Source organism: Ricinus communis, chromosome 1, assembly GCF_019578655.1.
Source record: "Ricinus communis isolate WT05 ecotype wild-type chromosome 1, ASM1957865v1, whole genome shotgun sequence".
Lineage (NCBI taxonomy): Eukaryota > Viridiplantae > Streptophyta > Magnoliopsida > Malpighiales > Euphorbiaceae > Ricinus > Ricinus communis.
The window spans coordinates 25586308-25602433 of NC_063256.1; the positions used below are offsets into that span (position 1 = coordinate 25586308).

Consider the following 16126-nt stretch of genomic DNA (forward strand, 5'->3'; position numbering starts at 1 on the left):
TAGTACCATCTTCATCATCCTCAGAACCACTACTAAATAAATCATCATCTTCCTCCTCTATATTGATATCAATATCTACTTCATTTACATTAATAGTTGCTCCAATTGTTGGTGCATCATCCTCATGTACTGCATTACCTCCCTTTTTTATCTAAATTATTTTTCTTCCTAAACTCTCTAACATTCTTCCTTGTTTTTTGGAGCTCATCATCAATTAATATTTATCAACATTCACACAAATGTTTGTTGGGGGATTCCATCAACAAAATCACTGTCCTCACCTGAATCAACATGTCCAACCCCATTCCTAGGTTCAGATTCCTTATACTGTATGCCCTTTAAATCAAAAGCTAAACTGCTAACAATTGACTTACTTTGTTGTGTTTGTGAGACATTGGCATTTAAATCCTCATCATGCTCAATGTAAAATTCAAGTATATCCCCATCTATTAACTTGCTGGCTATCTCAAGCCCACCAACATCATCATGTATTTTTATAAACTCACTTATATTCACCTTGTAATAATAAAGTGCAACTATAGACATATACCCTAAATCCTCTTTAATATAAGATATGATATTCGGATAAGATATCGGATCAATATCTAGAGTTTCTATTACAAGGGTATTTGTCCCACCCACATACGTAACAATATCCCCTCTAACAAACTTTCTCCCCATGATGCAACAACAACTCCAAATATGTCTCTGACATTCTACATAAAAAGAAAAAAAGAATATACATACAATCACCAACCTGTCCAACATCAAATAAAATAGCAATAATACTCAGTATCAGTCAATAAACTAATATAGAATATTATAAAATATTCAATGAATATGCATTAAACCAAATTCTTAACTCTACAAATTTCAAAATCATAAAAATACAAACACATTATTCCCACAAATCCAAACAATAGAAGACCACAGGTAATAAACAACAAATTATTCAATAAAAGGCAATAGATACTAACCAGAATAATACACAAAGTGGTCGAGAGGTAAAGTAGTTAAAAATCAACTCCCCATTTGTGTTGAAAATAAACATACTCTTCCCACTTGCAAAGTACAATACGGAGTCTTTCAAAGCACTTCGACCCCATAGAACAATAATATCTAAATCTAAGTCCATGGAAAGCAAGTCTGCAAAAAGGAATTGAAAAGGAAAAAATTAAAAGAATGGTGTTTTCAACTTCTATGTTTTCGACGGCTTTGAAAAAGAAAATGCTAGTTTTTAGGATATTTTTATATTTTTTATTTGATTTCAATTTGTTATTAAAAAACTATACTGTTTTGAATAGTTATTAAAAGTTGCTTAGTCATCATCCTATGTGGCAAAATAATCACTTTGCCCATCCCATATAACCAGGCGTACAGACACACGCGTAACAGTGGTTCATTTAAGTAAAATATTACAAAAATTATAGTACAAAGGACTAGTTAAAATGCATAGGAACCGAAACAAACACGCAAACTACGAGTACGAGTTTTGCGGTAACGAAACTTGGTATATTGTTATCGTTAGTTCATTCAAGTGGACTTGCGGCACCTCATTTTAGAGGCATACTTTTGGTGATTAAGGCCCTGCGCACTCGGAGAGTTCTAATGCGAGGGTAGAGTAAAGGAGATCTCCATCAGTTTTCATTAAGGGGGCAGTAAGAATAAGGCAGACTCTGGCGCTGCAGCTTCACTGCCAATTGCCTTCATTTCGAGAAATCTGTTGCTTAAGTAACACCTATCTGTTTCCTCCTCTTCCTTTGTTTTTATTTTTTTTTTCTCTTTTGATTTGAGGGGAGAAGCCCTTAGCTCAGGATTATTTTTTCAGTTATTTTTTGCGGCCCATCCTGAATTCCTCTCCAAATTCTCAGATCAAACTCTATAAATTGAAAATTTTCTTTAGTTCATTAGTGGCTTGTCTTTAATAAATTAGTGTATGTGGTTGAGTGATAAATAAGAGATTATGGCTTCGCGATTTCAAGCTGCTCCACTGGTGGCTTCGCCCTTGTACCCTAACGCCATAGCCTGGTCCGACGAGAACCTTATCGCTGTTGCCTGCGGTCACCTTGTCACCATTCTAGTAATTCACTCACTCATTCCCCTTCCCCTGTTGCTTCTTTTTTTTTTTTTTTATTATATAATTTTGTACCAATTTAAACATGTCTTTTTTTTCTTTTGAATTTTTTTTTATTAGAATCCAGCATTGCCTTTTGGACCGCGAGGCTTGATCACAATTCCAATAAGTGAACCTTATCCAATTGGTTTGGTGAAAAGAGAAGGTATGTGCTTTACCTTGTTAAAATTGTTCCTAAATTCGTTTCATATGACTATAGAACATGATAGGTATCTTGTGTAATTATATATAAACAAGCATTACTCTGACTCTTTTGCATTCTCATGAACCTATTCACTGAGTATTTGCCCTACTTTTTATTCTTTTCAATGGTTTATGATAACAGTTTTTAATAAAAGATTGTAACTTGTGATGTCTGTAGATTTGCTTACTGGGTGTTTGCTTCCCACTGCTTTATCTCGGGACCGGCGTCCATGTGTTCGTTCAATTTCATGGTCTCCTTTGGGAATGGCGTCTAACGCTGGGTATGGACCTAACCTTTTGCTTAATAATGACTCGTCTCTAGTGCTGATACGCAATTAACCTAATACTTTAGGGTGAGTATAACTACTTTATAGAATTTCAATTCCTCTTGTGTTGTAATTTACGTAGGTGCTTACTTGCGGTTTGCACCACTGAAGGGCGTGTCAAGCTTTATCGACCTCCATTTAGTGATTTTTGTGCTGAGTGGATAGAGGTATGCGTTAATGGAGTTACTTGGGGATGCACAAGTTCTAAATGAAGAAGCTGGTAGAATTATCACATAGATCACCCACTTTATTTTTGAAATTTCTTGATTCTGTATCAGTTAAAGAGAACTATCTTTCTTTTTCAAATAAGCCTATCATGAATCACACAAAAATGAGGAAAAGACGCAAGGAAAATAAAAAAGATTAGACGTGTTTAAGAACAGTCTACCAGGTCGTGGCACACTCAGTGAATCTGCTTGTACCTCGGAAGCATGATATGCTAATATGCGACTCATCGTCAACAAGAATTCTTTATCATTACTGCTTGAAATGCTGTAGTGAAAATATATCAAAGCCTATAAATTTTGGAGAATCATGTGCTTTCCGAATTGTCAAAAGTTGTTTGACTTGTGATTTAATAATGACATTTTGAATCTACTTTTTATGTTTATTTACTTTTTCAGCTAACCATGCATGCCCAAACCCATATGAACATAATCACATCCATAGTATTGTCTTGATCAGAACTAAATTCATTTATTCATATCCTTGTAGGTTATAGATTTATCAGATAGGCTTTATAATTATCTTGCAAATACCAATTTTGAGGAATCAGAAATTCCTGAGTCAGAATTTTCTCATGTAAGTTCTTCTTTTCTTAAATCATGATTTTGTTTACTTGGTACATTATTTATCTGGGATAGTGCTTATTAACTGTTTGCCATTTTAAAAAATCCTGAATTGGCATTATGTATTTTCTTTTACTAGGAGCAAACAGAGCTAGGATGCATTGATGATCATGCAAATGTTTTTCCAAACTCTATTACTAGAAAGGAATATAACCGAAGACGAGGTGTTGCCCCCAATGGCATGTAAATTTTTATTCCTTTTCCTTTTCTTTGTTTTCATGTTCTTTCCTTCTTTTTTCTTTTGTTTTCTTTTCTTTCAGTTTTCTTATAATAGTATATTTGCTTTGCTTTCTCTCTATTAAAGGCACATTTGTCTTTTTTGAAGTATTGTTCATGCACTCCAGCATAAAACATTGTTGCCAGAGAGCTATCCAAAAGGATTGATTATCTTGTGCTACAGTTCATTCTGTGGAGTGTGTACACGTTAGTCCCAACTCATGGGCTCTAAAAGTCAGGTGGTAGGTAATGGGTTGTCTAATATGTAATGGATGTAGCCATACAGGCCCTCAAATAGGTTCTTTCACTGAGATGTTACTGAAATGATGTGCAACATCCAAAATGGATGTTAGGAACAGAGGAGGAGGGGAGAAGAAGACTGGGTGGGTTCAAAGGTTTCAAAAATCAGATGTTATGTAACATATTTCCTAAAATGTAAACACATCTTAGATAAGGCTTTTCACTTAGACATTGCTGAGAGAGAGAAAGAGAGAGAAATAAAACCTGAAAAATTGCTGCATAAGGGGAAAAGGTCGACTGTTATGTTGTGTGATTTTCCAGTGTGTTTGATTTTTTGTGACCTGTGTCTAGATCTCCACGAGAACATCCTTCTACTGCTACTTTCATTTATTATTTGATAATATTTCCAATGAAAGAATAAGTATACTACTGGGATATTGGCAAATATTTTTGGTTTAGATATGCTTTTTACAATTACTTCTATGGAGAAGTGAGCCTTTCGATCAAGAATGAAGTGAAGGAAAGGAAGGAAGGGACTGAATCAAGGTCATTGGCTGGTTTAAGAAAAATAAAATAGAATAGAAAAGATGAGGAAGAAACGACAATGAAGAAAGGAGAAGATGATGTTAAAAAAATGGACCATAGTCATAGGTGATATTTAGATTATTGCCATTGTTTTTAGTTTAGTGTTTTAATCTCTCTCCTAATTAGCATTTTTGCTGAATATACACATGCATAACAGTGTGAAAATACACGCGCATAAAACATTTTATTAAGGACCTAATGCTTACAAAACTAAAAGTTTAAGGAGTTTTTTAAAAACCCCACGATCACCATGGATGAAGTACAATAAAAGAAAAGTACAGGGACCTAAATATGGCTCTTGCCTTCTCTCTTTTAGAATAGTTTCTTCTTAAAGTCCTGGTCTAAAAATGAGCTTTTTTCTTTTAATACAGGTGTTGACTTTTCTCTAATAAATGTAAATTTTTTTACTTATTCTATAAATGACCATGTTGCAGCAATAAGGACTCTGAAACTAGCAACCGTGAGAAGATTCATGCTGGATGTAGCTCTCATGCTAACATGAGCGGAGAGCAGTTGCCTAAGGTAAGCTTTTTGTTATATGATAGTGTTATACATTTTCTTCCTTCATGTTTATTTAGTTTATGGTTAAATAAATATTGTAAAAGAAATAGTTTTTTTGATATAGGACATCCACTTAAAACACTTGATTGGATTTTGAATTAGAGTTCGATTGTAGAAAAACTAAATTAGAACTCAAAGAATCAGACATAACTGCTTTACTGAAGAATTTCCTTTTCTCAGTAAAACTGCAAATTAGATAGAATAGCTTTGTGAGCGTATCACTACTACAGTTTCCTGTCAAGAGTGCTTTGCGTCACACAACTCAAAGAGAAGCATAAGTGCTGGAACTTTGTTCTTTCAATGAATGATTCTGAATTTCTTTTGCATTGAGGTTGAAACTGCTCTTTTTTCTTTTTTCTCCTTTCAAAAGTAGCCTTTTAGATGTTATTAGAAAAAAAGAAGTTTAAGATTGTTGATTAGCTATATTGGAGTTTTTATGAATAAAACATGGGAAATCTACTCCAAAATTGCTTTCTAATCCTTCCTCCTCTCTTCCCCTCAACAGCAATGCCAAACAAATCCTGTATGAATTGAAGCATTACGTTAATGCATATGGACCACTAATAATCTGATCCTAGTTGGATTTTGCACTCCTATATATGGGAAAAAACTCCCTCTTTTTTTCTTGCTACTAGAGTAACAAGGAATCTGTTGAAATTCAGAACATTATAGCAACCCAACCTAAAAAAAGGACATCAAATGCCCTTGTATAGGTTGGAGCTGTGAAATCAAAATGTTTTTTCATTGTTGTGGATTTGTACACTTTGAAGTTGCTACTCTAGCTTGCGACATTGATTGTCTTTCCTTATTAATTTCTGCTCAAACTCTTTTTTTATTCTCTACCTCTTACTAACTGTCCAGGTTATTGATTCAAAATCTGACAAGAGGAAAAAGAAAAAACCAGAAAGTTGCTCACTTCCACAGATAACTGCAGATCAATATGCTTCTCGCAGTGCAATGTTGTCATCGGTTGTTGTTGCTTGGTCGCCACTGTTGTGCTTGTCATCTAAAATCAGTTTGGTTTCTCAAAATGATTCACCTCGCAGATTCTCTTTAATTGCAGTTGGAGGGAAGTCTGGTAATATCTCATTATGGAGAATTGATGCACCACAAAGCTACTCTATTGAGCACGGTTGGCTCCCTACCAGTGTGATGCTTGTTGGGCTTTTGCAGGCACACAATTCATGGGTCACTGCAGTTAATTTTGCTTTCCTTGGATCTAATACTAATCCTCAGGTTTTATTGGCTAGTGGGTGTTCTGATGGGAGGTGAGTTAGGTAATGCATGAACATCGAATGGGTTACTAGACTATTTTTAGAAAATAATAATTATATTATGTTTCTTAATGTAGTATAAGTCTTAACTGATGGGCATGTAGTGTACATTGATAGAAAATGGCTTTTCTGTCCTAGTACTTTTACATCTTGTAGGAAGTTTGTATATGAGAATCTGAAGAATCTTCTAGTTTGATGGCTTTATCTCATTGATTAATTCTTCATATCTCTGCCTTTGGGTGTTTAAATTAAGTAAATCTCTCCGAAGGTAGAGCAATCATCAAATCTATGCAAAACTGAGCATTCCTAAACACTATAAAATTCATTTGCCTTTTTCTGTTGAAGCTTTTGGACATAATAGAAATATGATGCCAATTGTAACTGGTGCTTAGATGCTGAATTGATGCATTTTGATGTGTAAAAAGCACTTGATTTTCTTTCTTATATTCAAATAAGTAAACTTGAATTTACTTTACCTCATTGCTAGAGAAGAAGGAAGCTCTAATAAAATCGTTTCTTATCTTCTTTAGTGTGAAGATCTGGTTGGGCAGTGGTGAGATACTTCTGGATTCATCAGAATCTAATAAAACTCCATTTTTTCTATTGAAGGAGGTAGCTCTATCTACATTCTTAGTAGTCTGAAATTGACATATACTGATCTTTTCTTTTTGGTAATTCACTTTCTGACTTCTAATTTCCCACTAGGTTATCCCTAGCGATTTCGTCCCAGTTTCAGTACTTTCCATAAAAATACCTGTTCAAGCAGTGGAAAAAATGCTATTAGCGGTTGGGAAAGGATCTGGTTCTTTTGACGTATGGACATGTGACATATCTGGTTGCGAATTTTCTAAATGCGGTTCAAATGATGCTCATGACTACGTTGTAAGTATCTCTTTGTTGATTAGTTGCATGCAGCATCTCAACGTTCATTATATGTGTGATATTTTATCAGGTTACTGGTTTAGCTTGGGCTTTTGAAGGATGTTTGTACAGTTGTGGCCAGGTACTACATCTCATTAACTTCAGCTGCATGACTTCAACTACCCCTTGACTTATTAATTTAGTCTGCTTTTACTAAACTGAAATGGTTACTAATTTGAACTTGTTTTCAGTTCTTACTTTACTTTTGAGTATTGGAGGCATGCTGTTGGTGAGATTTGAACCTCAACTCCTAGATATCATCACATTTACTGCTAGGCTAAGGCAAAATTAATCTAATTGTACTTTTGGTGCTGCATTTTCTGTTTTTCGCTGATGCAATTTGCATGATCAATGTCAAATATTTTACTCTTAATAATATATTACTTATAAACAGTGAAATGTAACATCCTTACTAATTTGCATGGCAATCAACTAAATTATTGGACTAGATCTTAAATTAATGACACATTCATATTCAAAATACATTTGTACTAGAAAGATGGTGTAATGATTTGCCTATTTTTATTTTCCTATGAAGGTGTAGAAGTGCCATTTAATAAGCACCTCTTTCAGCTACAGGTTGTCTTACTGATGTCATTTACTCATTATCAGACATTCTGCAAGATGCATTATATGCTATGTTCATGATCTACATTGCTCAAGAAAAACATATGTTTAAATACATTTTTTATTCTGAGTTCCTCATGTTTGTACATGAGGAATTTCACATTATGGTCTAGGTTTTGTATTAGAAACATTTTGGACATTCTTGGTTAGAATATTTTTGTATTTGGAGCAATAGTCGCAATAAAGTTAAGAGTTTAAGAACTTGGATTTTTAGGAATTAGGATTAATATTCAAGTCCACGAATATCAATGCCGGTGATTATTTATTTCCTTATATATTTTTAACTATAGAATCAATTAATAAGATTTCTAGCAACCATTGCTACTTTGGATTGTGTAATGCCAGTGTTCTTAGAGGTGTGAAGCGACTAAGGCCCAAAACTATCTTGGATCCTAAAGTTGTGTCTGTGCTTCATAGAGGCGAAAGGCTAAACAATTAAATTTTAAGATGAAGCATAACATAATATAAGAAACTAATCTTATAAGACTTCTCACATTCATAGCATAAAGCAATAAAAATAGGGAAAAGAAAGGACCAAGAGACATCAGAAAGTTTCTCTTGTAAAAAAGAAAATGAATAAAGTGGGTCTGGTACAAAAGCAAAGTAAAATTGAGCCAAGACTAAGAAGAATATAGAAGAAGGATGAGAGACCGAGAGATAGCTTCCTCTGTTTCCTTTTTGCAAAACTACCATAAGTCGTTCTTCTTCTTTCTTTTGTTCTTTTAGTTTGATTTGGTGTACATGAGAACATGGAATGCTCCCATAAATGGTTGAATCATTCATTGAGATATCTTTATGAGGGAGTGTATAAAAAGGAAAAACCAAGTACTGGAAAGATTTTGTTGAGGCCTGCCTTGTGCCTGCAATAAGGCATGCACCTGATGGTAGTCGCCCACCTTTTGCAGGTTGATTTGAGGCACTGGGGCTTGTGTCCCTTCCTACTTGCACATGAGGTACCACTGTTAACTGTGATGCAATACAACTTTTGTTACGAAGCCTATGGAACCTTAGGTATGATGCCAATGGAAGTTTAGGTGGTGATGCCCAAGTCCTTTTATTGTTCAAGGGTACTGTTAATAGTGGTAGACCTGTGTGGCAGAAAACCTCTAAAACCTGTATTGTATAATTTTCTTCATAGCAAACTCATAATAACAAACTCTTATCATTGTTATACTTGCAAGGTTCCATAGGTTTGACCTAACCCTTGTCGGCTTAACCTGCAAGGTATCCTATGTAAGGTCAGCACATTGGACAACTGGTACAAGAGAGAATTTCATATACTAATTCGTTATTATCTTATGCATTGATATGGTGCTTCTATTACATGCTTTTGTGTGTCACAACAAAAGCCTTGAATTGCACTGTTATTTGACCATATATCTTTTATAACTTGGACATCTTAGGATAACTATGTACATTGCTGGCTGTTGCGTGGGAATGCTCTTTGTGAAGTACCATTTCCTTCAAATACTCCTAGTTTAAGCTTGACTGATGTATGGTTTTTAACCTTTTTGGTATATCTTTTTCTATTTCCATGTGTTAATTCTGGCTAAAGAAATTGCTAAACGTTTTTGCAGCTTCCAGATGTGTTCCTTTCATGCCTAGGTTTGGCAATATCTCCTGGAAATCTTGTTGTTGCTATGGTATAATATTTTATTTCTCAAATCATTTCATGCTTATTAGTTTGCTTTTCTTTTTTTCTTTTAAAAAAAAAAGAAAATCTAATACTTCCAATTTTCATTGATCTTATCCTAATTTATCATCTTTCCTGTTAAAAATTCTTGGTAATTTGTTTTCAAGGGTCACTTTAGCTGGCATGTTATTGATCTCATTCTGAGGCTATTCTTTATGCTAAATCTTGCATTGTTATTGTTAATTGTAATCAGTGCGCCAAATTAGTATGGCCGTTCTCATATTTGTTTCATCATTTACCTATTCATGCAAAATATGAGACTCCACAGGAGTATGGAGATACTATTGAACTGTAATTTGGATTAATCTAGAAGTTCTTTCCTTTTCTGGATGACAAATGGGCTTGGGTAGAATTCATTCCCAAAAACTAGCTCAAAGGAAGAGGGTGCCCAGTCCACATATATAAACCATAACAACCTAGTAACTAGGCAATATAGGATAAATACAACTTCCAACACCCTCTCTCACGCTTAGAGTGACATACAAACGGACCGGGTCCAAACCCATCATTATAAACAAAAGGCTAGCTCTGATACCATGACAAATGGGTTTGAATAGACTCATTCCCAAAAGCTAGCTCAGAGGAAGGGGGTGTTGAATCCACATATATACACCATAACAACCTATTAACTTGGTGATAATGGGATAAATACAACTTCTAACGCTGGACTTCTTCCTAGTAACCCCAGTTAACTGTTTATTGTTAATGGAATTACTACGTTTTATAAGCATTGGGCATTGGATGCATAAGTTGGCAAACTCTTTCAATTGCTGTCAAAGGATTTGAAAAAACAGAAAGGCCTGGTTGCGTCTTGAATTTTCCTGGGAAAATGCTTTATTCCTTTTCATAGTGCCTTTTATACCAGTTGATCAGATAGTAAAATGGTAATCCATGTTCTTGGAATGTGGTGGTTCGTTATAAACTAATAAAACATGTCTCTGTTTTCCCTTACTTCATGGGCCATTCTTATTCAAACATAGAAAAGATTGTACCTCTCTTTATTTTACAGTTGAAAAACGTAATATAACATAATATGATTTAACTACTACAAGTTGCATGACATAAACATAGACCTAAATTAACATCCCTAGTACGCTATTTTTAACAGATAATCGTGATGTATAAAATAGGAGAAACAAATATCATATCCTATTGATTTTCCTGTTCGATTTTATTACTGGTGCTTTAAGCTTTTTCTCTTTTTATTTATATATCTTTTAATTCATTGAATTTCTAATATGATGATTATCCTCATCATAATGATGAAATATTGTGATTTATGTTGTGACAATGATGACACCAATGCTATTGCTCCTTTATATACTGTGGACTAATGTTTGATGTCTACAGGTTCGTAATCTTGATGTTGAGCAATTGGATCATATGTATGAGGCAAGGTGAGTTGACCTTCTTCCTGCAATTTTTCAATGTTTTGTCAAATTCTGTACTTGTTGAGTAATAACAATAGGATGAACATTAAGAACGGGGTAGACCAAGTGCAACTAAACTCCATTGAAAAAAGCCTTTGGTGTAAACCAAGGAAGCTAATCAAACTGATGTAGGACAAGGAAATGGAAGAGAAAAGGAAAAATTTCAAAATTTAGAAATAAAATCCAAATATATTTTTGTTCAGTATACCTATATGTCACACATATCATGATTTTTTAATGTCTTTCCAATCATTGTTGCGGCTGAGACAACAATGTCTGCTAAATGGATTGTCATGATGTTGTGCAACAGTCAGTCATTAGTATTTAGGATGGAGTCATTCTTTTTTAGTCAGGAGAATCCTTCCCAAACACAAATTTTCTGAAATTTGACTAGAATCCAGGATACAAATGCTTTAATTTTTTTTTTTTTTTTTTTAATGTTTTGGTATTTTGGGAGGTTCATTGAATCTAGGCTAATCCTCCTTATCTATAAGGGAGGCATTGACATGGGAGTTCAATCACAAGAGTTCAGGAATCTTGAGAACTTAAGATTATGCATGACATACTGGCAAATGGAAATGACTATGTTCAACTCTGATGACTTCTTTTTAATTTTTTTTTTTTTTTTGTAAATGAAGTCCATTAAGCAAAAGGCATTTTGAGGGGGCTGAATTGTTTCTCTGATTTTTAAATCACATTGAAACATCACATTTCGTTTTTTGCAACTATTGTTAGAGTTTGACATGAAAGAATGGTACTTTAAACATGGGAGGACAATGGGCTTCATTTCTCTAGCTGGCATCTCTTTCTTTTTTGTTTGTTTCTTTATTATTATTGTTGTTGTTGTTGTTTTATTTATGATTTATTTATTAATAATTATTAGTGTCAAATGGGCTTGGGTAGAACTCTCAAAAGCTAACTCAAAGGAAGAGGGTGTCCAATCCATATATATACACTATAACGGCCCAATAACTTATTGATGTGGGACAAATACAATTTCTAACACCCTTCCTCACGCTTAGCGTGTCATACAAATGGGCCGGGTCCAATTCCATCATCACAGACGAAAGGCTGGCTCTGATACCATGTCAAATGGGCTTGGGTAGAACTCATTCCCAAAAGCTAGCTCAAAGAAAGAGGGTGCCCAATCCACATATGTACACTATAACAACCCAGAAACTTATCAATGTGGGACAAATACAATTTCTAACTATTAGTATTGCTATTATTTTTATTATTCTTATTATTATTGAACTCTCCTTTTAAAATCATACTAGTGGGCCTTTCTGAAGTCTTATTTAAGTTGGGACTTAACAGAAAGAGCTATCAACTTATTTGTATAGTTGTAAAAAAATTATTATAAAATAAGTTCTTTTATGATTAAGTTTTTTTTTTCTTATCATGTAGGGCTAATATTTTAAGCACTGCAATTTCTAGCTTAAAATTTTGTTATATGATATTCTCTAAATATATCTCACGTAGTGACAATATATTCTTTTGATAATCATGCAGAGCACAAAAGGCTATTGTTGAGTTCTTCTGGATTGGTGGGCAGCAATGGGATCCATTGTCCAAGACATCCCTAGAACTGGCCAGTGAATCTGTTTTTGGTTTTTCTGAAAAGGAATTGGTTTATTGGGAATCCAGTATTCTATGGTCTTTGAAAAAAATTGAAGATTTGCAAAAGCCCCTAGTTATGTGGGATATCATAGCGGCATTATTAGCATTCAAGAAGTTTATACCGAAGTATGCGGACCATATATTGGCTAGATATCTCTCTATGACATTTTTGGGTTCTCATATAAACCTTTCCATTAATGAGATTTTGATGCGGATCTCTGATAATTTAGCAAAAGTTGCTTCTCGCCTATTGCACCTCCTGAATATTATCTGCCGGTGCTTGGTACTATCAGACTTGAAATCTGATGAAATTAACAGTAAAGTAGAATTAGAAGAACCAACTAGTACGGCAGAGGAGCAACAATCTTTGTGGATGGAGCTACTTTTTAAAAGTGAAAAAGAACTTCGCGAAAGACTTGTTGGTTTGAGTCTTTCTGCTTGCTCTACTGAAAGTTTTTCTCGGCCTGGAAATTGGCATCCTGTTGGATCTGCACAAATGGTGCAGTGGGTTGAACTTAATCGTGATCATATCAAGGATCAACTGAAATTCCTTGCATCAGAGGTTCAAAAGAACAAAAGGAGGTACTTTTTGCTATTCTGTTCTTTATGAAACAAATTTGTTTATTAGTTTGTGATCAATCCACACCCAAATGTAAATTATTGCTTTTCCTGAATCCTTTTAATGTTATTGATTTGCACCTCACAGTTTCTCTATAGAGACAAGTTAGATTTTTGTGTGTCCCACCAGTTTGTTTAAATTATTAATAAAAGTAGATATGCTGATTTGATAAAAATATTTAATTAACAATTGTCGAATTTAACATGTTCCTAGCCAGCAGTGGAGTTGATTGCGGAAATTGATATAAATGTGAAAAGGTGAGGTACAAATTGATACGATTAAAGGATTGGCCAAATTGGTAATCCACACTAAGATTTGGTTTATTTTGGTCAATTGAACAAACTTTTTTGCATGCCTAAATAGTGAACAGAATGAAAGAGCTTTTACTGTTGCATGCATTTGCATCTTCTTCCTATTCCAATTTTTTCCCAAGTAAAAACTTATGGTCCTTGCATATGGCTAGATTATATGGATCACAAATAGTACATGTTTCTTAATTAAATTAATATGAGCTTTAGCTTTCAATGTTTGTCGTACTTATATAGAATATATAATAGAACTGATCCCACATTTCTAGCTCTATAGGCAAGCGTGTTTTCCAATTGATCATATGATCCTCTAATAATATCAAATATCTCATGTATGGATGAAATTTGTCTGTTTTGTATGGATATGTTTTATATTTAATTGATTTTGAGAGTTGATACTGCATCTTCTAACGCAAGGGTTTCAATTCTTTATTTGACAAATATAAGGCTAGGAATCTTGATTCTTTATCAAAATTCTAAATTTGTTCTTGATAAAAACAGAGCTTTTAGAGCCTATAGCTTCTGCTCCTATTTATTGCATATACCTTGATTGATTTTGGCATATCATATGCATCATTACATTCAATTCAGAGACCATGAAATAAAGTTGTATTCCCAACCGTGCTTACATTTGTGGTATGGAGAATTTCTTATTTATGTCAATTTGCACTAGTTTTATAGCAGTAATTGAGAAATGGATATTATCTTAATAGATGTGGTTACAACTTACAAATGTATTTTTCTTTTTTCTTTTATTTGTTTTTTTAACATCCAATAAGATTTGCATACTAGACTCTGCAGGTGCAGGTGATTTGGCCAATCTATTGGTAAGAGAACATGAATACCACCAAAATTGCTATTTGAATACTTGGTTGGATAATGTTTGTTTTAAGGTATAATTATAGATATTGAAAAATTTGGAGTATCTAAAACATTCAATGTTGTTAATAATGGATAATATCATTGGAATGAGAAATGGAGAGGTAAAAAGGTGAACAAGAAAGGAGAATGAATGATAATTTTAGCTTGCAATAGTTCTATCTATCTGAGTTTTCTTGTTCTCTTTCTCACATATACAATTTCATCCAGACATAAACGCATACATGTATGTATTTATGCGTCAAATGGAGCCATCATCTTCCCATGGGATAGTAGTTTGGAAATTAGACTGGCCAAGTCCATCAATTTTTCTCTCTGCTTAGGAGAAAATCTGTTTGCACTTTGCGCTTCTGCTTGAATTCACCACACACCTGTAAACACTTTTAACGATGAGATTTAAAAAGGAAGAAAGAGATTATGATAAATTATAGAAATGCGAGATTATAATGATTGAATTCTTCACAAAACATGCACCTTTTCTTTTTTATGATATTTTTGAATGAAATATAAGATATCAGTTGTGTATGTTTGCACGAAACAGGCTCTCATCCATTGAATATGAAGTTGAGGAACAATGTAGCTATTGCTCAGCATCAGCTCCTTTTACTTCTGCAGAGGTTGCATTTTGCCAGGGTTCGGAGAGCAGTGACAAAGATGTGCAGAACCACAAATTGGCACGGTGTACCGTTTCTATGCAGGTTTGCCCAGCTACACCATTATGGTCTTGCAAGTGCTGTACCAGACAGATTTCCAAACTGGCACCAGAGACTCTTTTTACAATGTCTGAATATCCTGAAGATTTCAAACCCTTGATGGAATCTTGTAAATTAGCAGAAATGTCAAAACCATTGTGTCCCTTCTGCGGCATACTGCTTCAGAGATTGCAGCCAGACTTTCTACTTTCAGCATCCCCAGTGTAAGTCTTCATGTGTTGCTGCAATTATGTTGTACTAAAGCGATTAGTTCACTGTACAATGTGATAGAAGTAGAAGCTAATTTATTGTATGAGCATGCTATTTATGATGCATATGTTGGCAAATGCTCTAGTGTATCTCAATTGTTACCATCTGTTTTTATTTTTTTGGTTATGGTTTTTATACCTGAGTTAAAAAGGATTACCTCGTGAAAATTTTCAAGATACACATTATGCTTTTGTCTTTTCTTAAATATAATTTTACATATATCTTTAATTTTTATATATAGTTTTGCACTTATTTAATTTAAACCATAACTAAAATAAAACTTTATAACTAATGTGATATTTAACAATGTATGATAGATTTATAAATATGTTAGATTTTAGTTAGAAATTTTTTTTTTTCAAATTTGATTAAACATAAAATAAATATATATTATAATAATTTATTATGATCACAAGATATCAAGTTGAGCTTTATATATTCAAAAGAAAATACTTATTTTGTTAGAAGTTTATCTTTTGTTAAATTTATGATAAAAAAATAAGTGTTATAAAATAAAATATACAGTATTTATTACATATAGAAAATAGAAATAAAGTTTAATTTGGGCGGGCTCAATTGAGTCAATTTTTCAGATTTATAGATTTTTTATTCTAAATTTTGCATGTTTCTTTTAAACTAACCTTATTTTGAAATAAATGAGTTCTTTTTTGTAAGTACCAATAATTAAAATTTATAATAA

General features: G+C 33.5%; 1 protein-coding gene across 6 annotated transcripts; it reads left to right on the forward strand.

The window, feature by feature from the left end:
• Nucleotides 1–1446: 1446 nt before the first annotated feature.
• LOC8269545 lies at nt 1447–15606 on the forward strand. 6 transcript variants are annotated; one of them, XM_048374280.1, is made up of 19 exons: nt 1451–2080; nt 2195–2279; nt 2496–2598; nt 2726–2810; nt 3358–3444; nt 3571–3674; nt 4967–5054; nt 5955–6062; nt 6157–6171; nt 6267–6361; nt 6898–6979; nt 7073–7249; nt 7320–7370; nt 8821–8868; nt 9319–9408; nt 9493–9558; nt 10959–11005; nt 12551–13240; nt 15006–15606. In XM_048374280.1, the coding sequence occupies exons 1-19, from the start codon at nt 1964–1966 to the stop codon at nt 15382–15384; spliced, it is 2517 nt and encodes an 838-aa protein (XP_048230237.1). In that variant the 5' UTR covers nt 1451–1963; the 3' UTR covers nt 15385–15606. The 6 variants fall into 6 exon arrangements, with proteins under 6 accessions (XP_048230239.1, XP_048230237.1, XP_048230223.1 ...); XM_048374282.1 differs by having other exon boundaries at nt 1447–2080; nt 5955–6361; nt 15080–15264; XM_048374266.1 differs by having other exon boundaries at nt 5955–6361.
• Nucleotides 15607–16126: the final 520 nt, after the last annotated feature.

Bases quoted from the DNA above. Each gene is read 5' to 3' on its own strand.
- LOC8269545 (XM_048374266.1), top strand. From the start codon at position 1,964: ATGGCTTCGCGATTTCAAGCTGCTCCACTGGTGGCTTCGCCCTTGTAC. The intron at 6,362-6,897 runs GTGAGTTAGGTA...TATCTTCTTTAG, and splicing joins AGTGGGTGTTCTGATGGGAG to TGTGAAGATCTGGTTGGGCA. The intron at 7,250-7,319 runs GTAAGTATCTCT...ATATTTTATCAG, and splicing joins ATGATGCTCATGACTACGTT to GTTACTGGTTTAGCTTGGGC.